Source organism: Cyprinodon variegatus, unplaced genomic scaffold (genome assembly GCF_000732505.1).
Source record: "Cyprinodon variegatus isolate N-32 unplaced genomic scaffold, C_variegatus-1.0 Scaffold818, whole genome shotgun sequence".
NCBI lineage: Eukaryota > Metazoa > Chordata > Actinopteri > Cyprinodontiformes > Cyprinodontidae > Cyprinodon > Cyprinodon variegatus.
The window spans coordinates 186,735-202,582 of NW_015151271.1; the positions used below are offsets into that span (position 1 = coordinate 186,735).

Consider the following 15,848-nt stretch of genomic DNA (forward strand, 5'->3'; position numbering starts at 1 on the left):
AAACATGGTGGTGGTAGTTTGATCCCGTGGGTCTGATTTGCTGTTTCAAAGCTTGGGTGAGTTTCTGCAACTGCAAAAATTCATAAACTTTGATTATTAGCAGAAAAGCACCATGGACACCTGGACATTCATTTGTGACCTTGAATCGGGGGTCTTCAGCATTTTGCTCCTGAGCTGCAAGAGTCTCTCTAGGCCCCAAGGTGGCTTTTATGAACTTAGCATAAATAAGCAAATAATTGGAACAAATTTCCAACTATAGTGATTTGTATAGCTTTTCAAGTTAATCTGATTGTATTCAGTTAAACTGGGTTATAAAAGTGGCTGATTTAGCCTTTAAGTAAAGCTATCTTACTTAGATCATAGGGAGAGGCAATGCTCCAAGCCATACAAGCAAGTGAACCTATGAAGACCTGAAAGATATCAATGAAAAAACTGGACATAATCTGAGATCCTGTATGATGGTTAACTGTTTTAAGCATAAAAAAAAAACAACTTTTAATGTGGCTGAATTATAGCAAGCCTGCAAATTTTATTCTGCCTATGCAACGTGAACGATTTAACGTTTTACCAATGGTTCACAATAGCTGTTGCTACCAAACAACCTGGTTAGTTACTGTAGGTGTAACATTAGGAGAAACCTTTTCTGGTAGGACCAGGTTGGGTCATAGCCTTGTTCTGCTAACTTGTCACTCTGCTGACTGAAACGATCAGATCTGAAGATTATCATATCCTACTGCAGTAATTGTATTTCTTTTAGTTTTAGTTCAGTCACACCAATTCATGGAAACAAGACTGTGCAATTTTGCTTCAGTAACTATATATCTATAAGCACATCTAAAAAATTAGAATATTGTGAAAAACTTTTATAGTTTTGGTTATGAAAAAAATACTTACATATACAGTAGTGAAAGACTTTCTTAATTTTAATTCTTAATTATCATGACTTATAATAATTATATCTGATGAATAGAACTCTTTAAAAAAATTGTATTTATCAAAAGTAGATTTATTTCTATACACTGAGTATATTGCTTTAAATACTGCATCCCTCATCCCAAATATTCTCAATAGGTTAAGGTCATACAATTTGCTAAACAATTACAGTAACACTGAGGTTTTTCAACCTGCTTTTGGTACCATTAGCAGTGTGAGCAGATGCCAATTCCTCCTGGAAAGAGAAAAAAATAGCACATCTACATGTAGCTTGTCAGCAGGAGGCTTCAAGTAAGATAAGGAAACTTTTCAGGAATATGGAGTTAGTTACCATAATAGGGTGTGACATCATCAGTTTCTAGTATAAGATTTAGTGTTTGTTTTTTCAAATTTTCTGAGAAAATGAATTTTGCGTTTTGATTATCTCTGATCTAGACATCAAAATGAGAGTGAATTGAAATATTCACTCTATTTGTAAGGAACTTATTATATAAAATTTCCCCTTTCAGAAATAAATGACAAAATAATGTTACAAGCATTACTTACAATATAAGAAATTCTTTGAGAAACAGAATTATCAAATAGAAAAATAATACCGGTAGTTCAAATATCATCAGTGTTTTGGCATTTACAGCAACAAAGTCAATTGTTTGGGTCACAAAAACACATCTGAAGAGATTTAATTATTTTTAAATAAACAGTATTTTATAGACTACAAAATGTACAAAAAGAGCTTAGAAAAACCGAAGACAAAAAAAAAGGTAAAGAGGAAGAAATATGCATCTGACATACCTGAAAGCAAGATAGAAATCTAACGCAGGAATTATTTGCCAAAATAAATCTAGTTGTCAGCAGCTGATCCCTGACAACAGCTGAGAAGAGTTAATACACAGGAGGAGCAATCATCTGGAGAACGCTAAAACTCCAGCCTGCTGTGCTTGTTTTGCCTCAAACATCAAAGAAGAGCACAGGAGTCAGAAATAGTGAAAAAAAGGCAGAGGATCATTAATTTAATGCGGCACTAGAAAAGAAACACAATGCTGTCGACGTTGACCTATAAAAATGGAACTGAGGGTCGCAACGTCCCCATGTTATAAAAACTGTCTGTATACCGCAAATGTATATAAATTGTCATCTTCAGGAAGGGTGCTGTGGAGAACCCGAAAAAAACACAAAAAAAAAACAAGCTGCAATAAGATAAGCTCAGAGGTGAAGAGATTTTTACACCTTAAAGCTGTCAGTTCCATTTAAGCCCTTCTTAGATGGGAGATGATATCATTTCTACCCATAAAAGCACAGAAGACCATGAAGCAGCTATTCAACCTGATCCTTTGTTATCCTGCTCTGGTTTACCGTCTGTAGGGGATGGATGTTGCCTTCAAATCCTCTAGTCAGTGACAACTACATCAGACATGGTACAGCGTTTTTGATCAGGCCCAACAAAATCAACTCAGTTCTTCCTCATATCCTCTTCAGCTGGGAGCCGATGAAGCCTCTTTCTCTGTATAACCTCAATGTCTTTCATTGTTCCTGGGGAGAAGCCGGTCAGCTCATCGCCTCGCAGACTCCTTACTGATGATGGATCTGAGAGGGAGGATGGAGTTCAGGTCCTTCCTCGCATGCAGGATCCAGTATGACTGCCAAAAGGAGAGAAGAGACTGGATTTAGGAGAGAGATCAGCATGTAGTGAGACAGAGACCTGGGGAACTGATTTCTACCTCTGCAAACTGAACTTTAATGGCATCAAACTTCATCTTCTCATGGACGGCTCTGGCAACATTGTTCCTCTCAAATGGCTCTGAAACCAAAAGATTAACTCCGATATATAAAAAAAAAACAAAACAAAAAAAAACATCTCATGGTGATGCTTCAGTTCACACAAGTATGTTTCTAATCTGGAAGCTATTTGGCCTTTTGATTTTTTTTTTTAGTATTTATAAATGGAACAAGGATTAACAACTTTTTGATGCACTCTAATAAAAAGAGAAATTTCCTTCATAAAAAATTTTATGCACAACTACAGGTTCATCTAAATAAACTTTTCATGTATTTTCACTCACTTACATACTTACCTATGTAAAGATATAGGCTTAAATATTACCATAGTTTAATTTAATTTTTGTAATTAATTAATTTTTGTAATTAATTTATGAGGAATGTACAAAAGAAAAAGAAAAAAAAAACTTTTACTAGTTGTTTTCCTTCCACACAACTTTCCACCAAGTTCCCCAGATACAGCACAGTGAACAGCTAGTTTCTTTGTGATATTCTTATTGACTTCACCCCATGAATATTTAGGCAATCTTTGTTTCAAATATCCTTTATTTTTGCCTTGCTTTTATGTAATAATTTCATAAAAAAACAAATATTGAAGTTGAAATTTCCCAGAAGATTTATTAGGTTTACGTTTTTGTAATTAAAGAGATAAAGTAAATTATAATTTTATTCTATTTATCTAAGAATTTAAACTATTGGTTGATTAAACAGTCCACATGATGTTAATAGAGAAAGCTCCACCTGGTTAGCCACCTGCTGAAGTCTACAGGTTTAGATTTTTTGGTTTTAACTTTAGTTAGATATTTGTATAACCTTCAAAACATCAGCAATAAAAAAAATTCCCCATTAAACTTTCAGCATGATTTTATAGCTATACAGTATATCGTGTCCACATAAATGTTTACCTTCCACACATATGAACTTGTTTCTCCACTCTTGAGAATTGGTCTTGGGTAAAGTTGTGGCCTCACGCACAGAGATCACTTGTTTATCCCAACTGCAACACAACAGGACACAACGCTCATTATTTTTAGCTCTTCTGGCTGAGGTCATCATTTCAGCTATATTTAGCAAACAAGAGGGTTTGCAGAGTTCAACTCTCCAAGTTCACTTTTGGTTTTTTTTCAGCTGTATAAAAGTAAAGCCTTTTCTATACCTAAAGCAAATGGTTGCATCTCCAGGTCTCCTAGTCAAGCTAATCAGTCGATTGTGAGCCTGCAAAACTTTATTGTATACACTGGGTTTGCTGGGGAACAAAACAGCCAATGTTTACTGTTAACAAGGGGAATGGTGACCTAGTGGTTAGGGCATTGGGTGGTTCTGAGTTCAAGCCCCACTCCCACAGACTGCCACTCTGGCTCCCCGAGCAAAGACCCTTAACCCCACACTGCTCCCTGGGCCCCTCACAATGGCAGCCCACTGCTCCCCAAGGGATGGGTTAAATGCAGAGACTGCATTCTGTTGTTCTTTACTTGTGACAGTGTGATGACAATGAAATGCTGGGGGGAAAAAATGTGTGATGCTGTGGGCCATTATTGCTTTCAAATTGGGAACCTTGCTAGAGTATGGTACATTATTGGGACATTATGACAGAGGGACAATTTGAATAGTAATATCGTGCTCTGTATCCGTAATGTCAATATGGATTTGATTGCTCCTTGGACAAAAAAATGAACCTATTTCAACAAGCGTATGTCCCTAGACAAAAATCCTGTAGAAAGCTGAATAAAACAGGTAAGACAAGAGGACTAAGGATTGGATGATCTAGAGAGAATAAACAGCCAATGTTTTGGTGAAAGGTCAATATTCATTGTGATGGAGGTGGGTGTAAACGGGTGCCAGGTCCAGTCCTCCAGTGCTACCATGCATCTCTTCTCTAACACACCTGAATCGCCTCATCATCTAGTTCAGCTCTGCAGAAGCTTTGCTAACGAGCCACTCATTTGATTCAGGTTGGAGATGGGACACATCAAAACGTGAAACCTTACAACCTCAGTTCGCTCAAAACTATTTTTTCTCCGCTTTGGAATGAAGATTTGAAAATTAAAGGCTGGGTTTTTCCAACTCTTTAAGTATTAGATTTTTTCTTTTAGATTTGTAACATCAGAGTATTGATGTAGAGGGAGGGTTCTGTATATAAAGACTAGCATGTGGTTTGTTCTGATCCAGTAGAAATATCAATCAGTGTGTGGTCCACTAGCTGGTTTTTAGGTCAACATTACAAACTTGGCTCGGCACGTTCTGCAAATACGGGGATCATGTATGTCATGTTAGTGCTGCGTAAGGCCAAAGGTCCCACCTGCTGCTGCCCCTCAGCCAGAAACATAAAACCAAAGAAGGATGCAGGAAGGTGAGGACAGATGGAAGACCCGAGAGGGAAGAAAAAGATTAGCAGAAAGAGGTGAAGAAATGGGAGTGAGAAAATGAGCACAAACCCATACTCCCCACTTCGACACTGATACCTGAACACTGTAGCGTAATATCTGAGAAAACCCAGCAGCAGCTCGCCCAGAGACGACTGGTTCCTTGAGATGTAGGGAGGAATGTTTTTGGGTCCGTCTGGAACCATATCTATGTCCATGAAGGGATTAAAACTCTCCTAAAAATCAGGACAAAATGATCACAGTTAAAACCGAGCCATAACAACTCCGCTACCGGTACTTTGAGTGTATATCAAGAAAAAATACATGACTTAATATTAATTTCATAAGTTCAGAGGTTAAAAACACTGGCAGAGCTTAAAGAAAAAAAAAGTTCAGATTTTGAGGAATAAAAACCAAAACACTTACAGGATGAGCCTTTTGAAGAGAAGGAAGGACAGGTTCTTTAAGAGCTGATGAGAAACAACACATATGATAAAACAGAACAGCCCTTAAATCCATAAAATAGAAATAAAGTTTGCTTTACTAACTCTGGAGATAGTGAAGGACCATCAGCGCCAGCGTGTAACTGCTCAGCGTTCCTTTGCTGGCATCGTTGATCTGGTTGTGCCGTGCCCACTTCTTTATGACCAGAATCATGGGCCTAACCCTGACGTCGGCTGAAGGAAACAGACAAAGACGGATTTAAAAAAAGTTTGATTTTCAGTCAAAATGAAAGGAGACAGTAAATAACGGCGTGGCAGAGCGTCTCACCCACCGTAAGCGTAGCTTCTCAGGAGGAATGTGTTTCGGATGCCCACTGTGTTGTTGACATTCAGGTCAAACTCCAGGTGACTGATGAGGTGAGGATTAGGGAAGATAAAAACTCATTTAGGATCAAACTGGGAAGTAAACAAAAGCTTAAAGAACTTATTGCTCCTACCTGCCTCTCTCTCTGAACTTGAGGATGGGGACTTTAGCCCTTATCAGCTGAATCCTTTCAATATATGCTACAAATCAAAAATAAATCATCAGGCTCACAGATGCTTGTTTTCTGCAAACCTGAAAGTACTTTAAGTCAAGTAAATAGGTCCCTCTAGTGGACACTTAAAAGAAAACATCCTAAACAGAAAAATATACAATTTCTTTAGGGAAAAAAAATTCACATCCTTTATGTTTTTTTCTGTTTTGTGCCTTTAACACCAGAATTTTTTAATGTATTTCCATTGGAGATTCATATACAACATAAACAGAACAAAACTGTGTAGAAAGAAAATGGGGCGGGGAACTTTAACATTTATTTAAACAATAAGCAGATATCTGAAAGGGTAATGTGAATTGTTATTTGTATATTTGAACCATATTTCCACCCATAGCTGCTGTATTTTAGGCTATGTCTCATCTAGAGAATGAAATGTTTGCCCTGCTAAGCTTGAAACACATGATCAGATTTTTTTCCCCTTTTTTCTCCTATTTTTTGCAACAGATAGCATTAGCTTAAGACTTTACTTGGGTCATTTCAACACATAAATATGTTTTGATTAAAAGCAATGACATTTCATCCATTATGTATTTAGGATCTTTGTCCAGAGGGATGGTGAACCTTGGCCGAAAAGGGAATGAATGACATGGGCACTCTAGATTGTATTTTGAATATAAATGCACACTGTATTTGTATTTATTCATATGCAATAGGTCATATAAACCATTTTACATGAATAAAATAGTTTATCTGTAAACTATTTTTTAAACCCTGCATCTTTTGTTCCGCTGCACGTGCAGCTACTGCTTCCTTTGTTCTGTCACAGATATAGCTGCAGTAAGGTGACAAAATCCAACACATTTCAAGGAGTGTTAAAACTATTGCAAGCCACTGAATGTTAAAGATAACAAAAAAAGAGACCAGATGGTTTCGGAAAAATAGAAATCAAATTTTTGGTTTTAAATCACTTACGGAGGGATCTGAAAGCCCTTTTGAGTCGAGAGAGGACATCAATTGGGTTGGGACGTTTCTGCAACAGGAAATGGGTAACAGCAGTGATTACTTGTGAGAAAATCGGTGTAAATGGTTCTGATTTGGATGGAAAATAATGCAGACGTACATTTCCCTTAATCACAAGACAAAGGTCAGCATCGCTGCTCCGGGAACCCAATCCATTCATCGAAGATCCGGTCAGGTAAAGCCGTGCCACTGAGATAATCACACTTATAATGAGAAAACAAAAAGGACAACAACTAGCTAATAGTAAGGAAATTAAATCCGTCTGATCCAAACCTGGAAATATTTCCTGTATGACTTCTTGTAGCCGTGCTCGACACGCCTCTTTCCTCTCCAGATCTGAAGATTGTTGCTGACAAGCCTCGAACAGCTCCACCATCTGACCACTCAGCTGAACACACAAATACATTTAACGCTTACAAAAAAAAACAAAAAACTAACTTATCAATCAAAAAACATCTACAAAAGTCACAAGCATCTACCTTGTCCGTGATGTAGTTCTGAATGCTCAATGATATGTCAGGGACGGTGAGCACCTCTGTGTTCGGGTGATGGAGCGGATTGGGATTAAAGTGATCAAAACCCACGATGCCAGATCTTAAGGTCTCCTCCGCTGCTGGGGGAGGATTGGCAACCAATCTTAGAGGGGAGGCGGGCGATAGCTGGAGCAAAGGTTCAACTCGTTGGCGTTTGAGAGCGTAAGTACTGTGCTCATTATGGCGCCTCCTACAAAGGTTGAGATGATGAAGAAGCACATTGTGACCAATTAAAGGCAATTTCGCCTTAAACACGGGAAAGTATGGCAGGGATGGTTCAGCTGTATGCAAAGGGAGCTTACTTTCGCCCACTGGTTATACTGGCGATGTGCGGAGGGACGTATGCAGAGGTGAATGGTTGAGGCTTCCATTCGTAACGAGGCAACATCTCCACGTTTGGAAAATTAAAGCTGAAAAAAAAAAAAAAACATCCCAATATGGGCTGGTTAAAAACATCTAAAAAGTAACCTTAACTGTATATGTGAGAAATCAGTGAAAGACTACCTCTTCACTTTGTGTGATTGGTTGTTTTTTGCTTTCTCTGGTGCCAAAAACACAAACTTATATAGGGCAATATCTCCTGTTTTTGATCAATCAAACCAGATCCTTTAAGTATAAAACTATAAAACTGCGGTATGAATGCGTTCCAAATGCCAATCTTTTTAAAATCAAATGTCTTTACATTTGTTTCTCAACAGAATTTCTTCTAAAAATAACAAAACAAAACTATTTTACAGGATGAAAGCATTACAGAGCAGCAGCAAGTTAAACCAACAGGGTGATAAATGAGTCAAAGTATTTGAACGGCAGTGGCAAACAAAACTATGCCGCATTACCGTCCTCTTTTCTCTTTTTCTTCTTGTCTTCTTTTCTATTTACTGTGAGATAAAGGCCTTCTGAAACTATTTCCTTTAACTGTCTTTACCCTCAGTTTATTGCAAAAACAATCCTGATTTAAAAACATGCCCACGCACAGAACCAAGCAGCTTTCCTTTGTAGATTACAGCTGTGGCTCAAAATGTGTGCAAGCCTCCACCGTGCCTACATTTAACATGATCCACACAAATGAGGCAGCCGATCAATGTTATTTAATGGTTACCTTGGCAACCGTAACAAAAAACAATGTGAAAGAGCGCCGCAAGTAGAAATAGATGTATTGGTTATAAAATAAAATCAGAAAAATATGTTTGGTAGCAAGAGTAAATAAAAGGGAAGTATTATTAATCCCTTAATGCCAAGTGTATCATATCTGATGCATCAGTTTTTTAGACATCTGCATCATCGGTGTGATATTTCTGATCTTGCAAACCTTCACTTACACATTCAGACACATGTAGTGAACAGAAAATGCATAACGTATTATAAAGAAATGCCTAATGTATCATAATGTATGTAAATAAATGATCTAATTTCACTTATACAAGAGGTATGTTACGTATTTCAAAAGTTCAATCACAACTCTAATAAAACAAAAAAGAATTTCCTGTATTATTTCATGGTCCAGGCTTTAAAAGGTTAATGACTCCCTTAGAGTCTGATGTGTGCTGATCATATAAACAAGGAAACATTGCAGTTAGCGTGATATCTCAGATATATGGATAATTTCATCAAATCATTCTGGTTCTAAACGTTTCCTCAGACAGAGAGTTAATGAATTGTTAATTAAACACAAGTAAATTAGCTCTGTTAGGAGCCCTTTCTCAGGAAACCCAGAGAGGTTATCAGCTGTCCTTAATTAAAAACGAACCAAAAATTAAAAATCATCTGAGGAAGCAGTTAAATAGTGGGTCTATTTAATTATCTGTAAGATTTAATATGGACAAAAATAGTTTTGTTTATTTTGGATAATGGACATATAATTCATTAATGATTCTTAGAGTCTATATGTACGGATAGTTTTTTATACCCACTTCCTTTTTTAACACCTGCTATTAACAGGGATGGTGTGGGTTCAGCGGGTCAGTCTCAGCCCATAGATCAATGCTCTATGGAGTCCTATCATCTGATAAACAAGTCATCCTCATGGGTCAGGAAACATTGATAATCCCTAAAATTTGGTTACCTAATTCTCCAGTATACAGTCCAGCATAGTTAAATCATCTATTATGCACAGGTGGTTTAGTGGTAATAAACATTTTATAGCAATCCGTGTAAATTCCTATTTCTATTAATACATAGATCTGTGGATCGATTCACCCTTTTGGGTATCAGGGAGAGGAATTTGATGAGAAGAAATTTTGATTTTGAATTTCAGTCGTTTATAAACCTTATTTTATTAGTATGACATGTCGGCTCAGCAGTGCCAGCATTTATCATACTGTGGTTTCACATCCGATACAGTCGATCTAATATTAAGGTTTCAAATGAAACCAGAAATGAGACCACAGATCAGCAAACTTCTGCTAGGAAAGTAAAAAGTTGATATTCCTCCTAAATCAAAAACATTTTTGAATAAGTTCACACAAGAGGCAGAATAGTTTTTCATTCAGTCAGCAACTGAAGTAGAGGTCAGCAGACAACACTCTGTGTATATAAAATGACAATAAAAGTTGTCTAAGTCTAAGAAAAGCATAAATAATCTGTTTTCTTTTTGAGAAAAAAACTCAGATGTTTAAAAAAGAAAAAAGGGGGGATTATGAAATTTCCTGCTTTTAAATCGATTAAACTCTGACCATACCCTTTCTTAATTTATCTCTTTCTGTCTTGAAAGAACAGAATACTCCATAACAATAAAGCGAACAGCAGACATGACTGAATTAGCATCAGAGTAGAGCATTATGTTTAGATAAAATCCCAGAGGAGCCAAAGATATCCAACCATCAAGGTCTTGCAGTGGAGCCAGATTCTGATAGAGACAGTTGTTTTGGGTCAGGCTGACTGCTGATTTTCTGTCTGCTTTGAGAGTTTATGCTGATGCTTCACAATGACAAATTAATTTTTTTTTCACCAGATCCAAGCTTAAAACTCTCCAAGATTGTACCATTTCAACTAGTGTGGGTATGGATGGCATTATATGTAGTTTATTTATTTTTAAGTTTAGCTGCTTTAAGTAATGGTGCTTTCCGTACAAAGATAAATACAGTTTAATTCTACCTATTTAAAACGTAAATTTTTGATTAAATACTAAACTGGTTTAGATAAAACAAAACAAAAAAAGGGGAAATTAATTGGCTGGATATTTAGTTTGATTTCACTTTAGATGACGTCTCCTGGATGTCTTCCTTATTTGGACTCACCTGTTCGCAGCTTTCGGTCCATGGCTGGATTCATAAACCCAGGGTGCTCGTGGCGGAGGGTACGGCTCGCGGCTGTAAGCTGACCGCGGGGTCGGCGTCTTATTGCGGTTAAACATATCGATGAAAGCCACTGAGATCCAACATCAACGTTACTGGTGTCTTAAACATAACCCAAAACAGACCGCATGAATCAAATGAGGTTGAAGAAAAGCCCGAACGTGACTAATGTACTCAATCCCAGAAGGCAGCTAAAGGCATTACCAAGTAAACTGAAACTTAACGGCCCTTGACGAAGCTAACAATATATTAGCAGGCTCAAGTTTACCCTAGATTACCATCAATTGGCATAAATGAACAAGATTAATCCAGAGGTTTAAGAGTACATCGATGCCACTGAAAGCCGTAGAAAATTGTATCCCGAAAGAACATCATACTTTCTGTTACACTTACCCAAATTACATATCACATGTAAACAAAACTAACGAAGCTGACTCGCAGCGCACAAACTTCCGCATTGATCCGATGACGTAACTGAAGTGTATTTTTAAAGGAGACGTGTACTTAAAAAAAAAAAATCAGCTGAAACGAAACTGGACTGGCAGAGATTTTTCAGTGGTGCTGGTGGAGAATTAGGGCCACTGAAAAAAAAAATTAAAGTAACTGATTTTCACATTTTATTTCAGTATAATATGACAAAAAAGTCACAATTCTGAATTTAATCTCAGAATTCCGACTTTTTTTCCTCACAATTCTGACTTTTTCCTCACAATTCTGACTTTTTTCTCACAATCCTGACTTTAATCTCATAATTCTGACTTTTCTTCTCAGAATTCACGTAAAAAGTTGCCTAATTGCGTAATTTTCCACCAACCATTCACTGGCCCTCCCAAACAACACACATCTTTGTCAGTGAAGCTGGGTGCTCCCACATCTCTTCCTTTATGGTGTCCATCTACATTAAGATCCACAATTCTGAGATTAAAGTCAGAATTATGAGAAAAAAGTCAGCATTATGAGATTAAAGTCAGAATTCTGAGAAAAAAGCCAGAATTCTGAGATTAAAGTCAGAATTCTGAGAACAAGTTCAGAATTCTGGGGAAAAAAGTCAGAATTCTGAGATTAAAATCAGAGTTCTGAGAAAAAAGTCAGAATTATGAGATTAAAGTCAGAATTCTGAGATTAAAATCAGAGTTCTGAGAAAAAAGTCAGAATTATGAGATTAAAGTCAGAATTATGAGAAAAAAGTCAGAATTATAAGATTAAAGTCAGAATTCTGAGATTAAAGTCAGAATTCTGAGATTAAAGTCAGAATTCTGAGAACAAGTTCAGAATTCTGAGGGGGAAAAAAGTCAGAATTCTGAGATTAAAATCAGAGTTCTGAGAAAAAAGTCAGAATTCTGTCAGTCAACTTTTTTTTATTTTTTCACTGTCCCTAATCCTCTTCTGTAATAAACTCTCCTTACAAGCCAGTGTTGGTTTACTGAAGAAATTGTGCGGTGCCAGCTATGTTTCTATAACTTTTTATGTTCAGGTACATTTCTGCTTTTAAATGGATTGAATATGTTTTTATTTTATTTTTCCATAAGTGTTAAGCAATGGAGAAGGTAATATCCTTTTTTTGTTGTTGTTTTACATCTTTGTAAGGGCTTGATAATCACTGTCAGTACATTTTTTCAAAAATGTGTTAAAATAAAATCCATAAGACATGATAATGAATTTGGAGACACCATAATAATAATAACAACCATAATAATAATGATAATTACAATAATAACAATTAGATTCATAAAAATCTGGTGTATTAAAAACAAAACTTTACACTTAATTATAATAATTTATTATTCTTAAAATTAATGGGGTATTTTACAGAGCGACTGCGAAGTGTCTGATTTGGTTAAAGCGCTGCTGTCAGTGACCGTTTTAGAGATGACTCAGACTGTTAGTGAAAAAGAGCAAATTAACTTGCAGCCTGGTGATTGCAGGCTACACAATCGCTATACCTAAGTGGAATCATTTTTATACACAGCATTACATTTCTTTCAGTACATACCTGTTTAAACGTTGCTTAATGTAATAAAAATTTATTCTGAAAATATACAAATTGGGTTGATTTGCATGTGGACTGTTGTTGGGTTTTTAATCCAGAGAAATGTGAGTTTAAAAGATTAAAAGGAAAATGATCAGCACAGAGACAGGGTTTTGTGACGTCAGCATGTGCCGGGTGGAGAGAAGAATGCTGGCTTGGAAAGCCATCACCTTCTCCCACAGATCCCTTCATGGCAAAGCCTTTTATTAACAGTTTACAACATCAAACAGGCGGGCCTAAAACAGAAAAGCCAGTAATCATTGTCTGGGAGGATGCAGGTAACAAGATAGTGTGAATTGACCAAAAGGCTGGATGGAAGTCACACCTCCGTGTGATTCTGCCTCATGACCTACAGGAGGTCATAAAAGTTTATGACCCTTCTGGTTGAAACACAGGATAGATATCACTCTAACAACTGTGAATCAGATAAGTTCAATAAAATGATTATCCCTGCTATCAACTTATCTTCATGTCATGAACATAACATCCACCATGAAATCTTTTTCCACACTTTATTAAGTTCCACAGTCAGTAAATCCAGACATCAAAGATAAAACAAATAATAGCTTTGTTGTGCAAACTCAATAAATAGAAGTTTGATATTAATGATAGAAAGTAAATTCAATTCTCACATTTTGTGTTTAGTTTTAAGTGCATTGGTCTAAATTAGGGAGTGTACACAGTTCAACTCAGGGGCCGTTTGTGCCCTTTGGATGTTATTCAGCCCCTGAAATGCAAGCTAATGTAGGCTCTTGATACAGATAGTTATTTTATTTAATTACATGCACATTTATTAAAAGCATGTTAGAATCATCTTACAATGAAAATTGTTCTGACACATAGAAATCAGCTGTTGCTATTTTTTGAAAATACACCAAATGTTTTTATCTTTTTTTTTAATGAGCTCAGTAGAAAATGTGAATTGAATGTCTTTCTGTAAACCAGCACTGTTCCTTTAACCGCTATTGGTGTTATACCTGTAACGTCCAGATTTATCTGCCATGAAGGCCACCGACAAGACAGCACTGTAGCACAGTTAAACAGTCTCTCTGTGTTTTGGAATCTGAAAACAGACCTCTTTGGACAAGCAGATTGAGAAGCCAAGAGAGAAGCCATACAGACCCTTCTAGATTGAATCCTACATCAGAGAACAAACAATATGCCTGATCAGGAAAGTGTCAAATCTGTTTGGTTGCGTAACTGAAACTTTTAGCTTAATTAGCTCTTGCGTCTAAGGGGAGTTCAGACAGTCATAGGCTGAATCCCAAACCGCCCCCTAAGCACTAAACCTTAATTTTAAAGTATCACTCCCAATGAAGTCACGCTGTGGAAGGGGCCTTGATTGAAGGTTGGGGAATGGGATGACTTCTTTCCTCCAACGGAAAAGGAAATCAGCCGTTGCTATGGCAACACAGTGTCCCAATCCCAAACCATCCCCTTAACACTAACCCTTCATTGTCGAGTTACCACAGAGGGTCTGCTACATTAAGTGCAATCCCCAAACCATGTAGTGGATAAGGCCAGTGGAACATTCAGCCCTTAAATAGTGAGTCAGGGGCCCAATCCCAAACCGGTCCCTAACCACTAGCCCTTCACTCTCAAGTGTCACTCCCAGTGAAGTCACACTTGCGGCTATGGAAGGTGCCTTGATTGAAGGTAGGGGGGTATAAACGAGAAGGGGATGGCATCAATGTTTTTTTTTTTTTCAGAACAAATAAAAAACTACTTTTTTTTAGAGCTGAATTTATCAGTTTTTCTTGAGTTCTAATTCAGATTCCATATAAAATGGTAATTTTAACTTAAATTAAGTAAAAAATTAGTAAAATTCCAAAAAATCTGTACTTAAAAACTGGAAATCTAGGGAGCCTCCAAACAAGAAACATTGGATCAACGAACTGTTGTCATACTGCACTCCTGAAAAAATTCTCCATTCGGTATGTGAGACATTGGCTAAATTTGACCATATATGGAGTCCCTTTTTGGACATTCTAACAATATTAGACCTGAGAGACTGATCAATATTGATCTTCACTGTGTTTCAATTATTCCAATATTTTTGTTGTGCTCTTTTATCTTAATTCTGACCTTTCAGAAAATATAGTTAATGCTTACTACTAGTGTACATGTGTTGCTACATGGAGAGAGTGGTTGGGGTGGGTGGGTTTGTTTTTTTGTTGTTGTCTCATTTTTTTCTTTGTTTTTTCTTTAGGTTTCAAAAATAAGAAAAACACAATTTTATTTGGATATATATATATATATATATATATATATATATATATATATATACCTAATAACGCATACAATTTTATTTAAACCTAATTGAATATAAATTTCACTTTGTGCAGGTATCTTAATACATTTGAAAATAAAAATAGTAAAGATGACTGTAAATTTAGTTCTAACATTTTTTATTTTATTTTATTTTTTTAAGGCCCCAAATCAAAATGAGCTAGACACAAAACAGAAGAGAAATAACCATGACAACGTGTTTCTAGGTGTTTCTCTGACTCTTAAAATACCACACACTGCCTTTACAACAACATTGAGACCAATCCACATCCACAAACTTATTTAAAATAACAAAAAAGCATCAAATGGCATCAGTCCCCTGAGCGCAGAGTGACGTCACTGCGGAGGACGGTGGTGACGTCGGCAGTGGGAAGGAAGCGGATGCATCATCCAGCTGTGGGGCTGGGGGGGTAATTAGGGTTACTGCAGGATAATTTGGAGCTGGCTTCTTTGGGAATGTCGGGATTTCACTCGTGTTAAAGTGGGGGGGAAAAACAAGAACTGATGCTGGAGAAACAAAAAATGAAACTTTGAGGAAACGCTGTTAAGGAGTGGAGGAGTGGGGGGGGTGTAGCCTGTGGTAATAGGCTGTGAGGGAAAGTGGGAGTGGGGAGGGGGGGAGAGACGCGCACA

At 36.9% G+C, this 15,848-nt stretch overlaps 1 protein-coding gene across 2 annotated transcripts; it reads right to left on the reverse strand.

The window, feature by feature from the left end:
* Positions 1 to 1,011: 1,011 nt before the first annotated feature.
* papd4 (PAP associated domain containing 4) lies at positions 1,012 to 11,371 on the reverse strand. Of its 2 annotated transcripts, none has more exons than XM_015396762.1 (15): positions 11,291 to 11,371; positions 10,841 to 10,999; positions 7,907 to 8,014; positions 7,551 to 7,794; positions 7,345 to 7,459; positions 7,172 to 7,260; positions 7,024 to 7,081; positions 6,013 to 6,079; positions 5,848 to 5,924; positions 5,621 to 5,749; positions 5,499 to 5,542; positions 5,172 to 5,308; positions 3,615 to 3,706; positions 2,652 to 2,731; positions 1,012 to 2,570 (listed from the first exon to the last, which is right to left on the reverse strand). In XM_015396762.1, exons 2-15 carry the CDS (start codon positions 10,954 to 10,956, stop codon positions 2,484 to 2,486), a joined length of 1,443 nt encoding a protein of 480 aa, XP_015252248.1. In that variant the 5' UTR covers positions 10,957 to 10,999; positions 11,291 to 11,371; the 3' UTR covers positions 1,012 to 2,483. The 2 variants fall into 2 exon arrangements, with proteins under 2 accessions (XP_015252248.1, XP_015252249.1); XM_015396763.1 differs by lacking the exon at positions 11,291 to 11,371 and adding an exon at positions 11,102 to 11,284.
* Between the last annotated feature and the right edge of the window lie 4,477 nt (positions 11,372 to 15,848).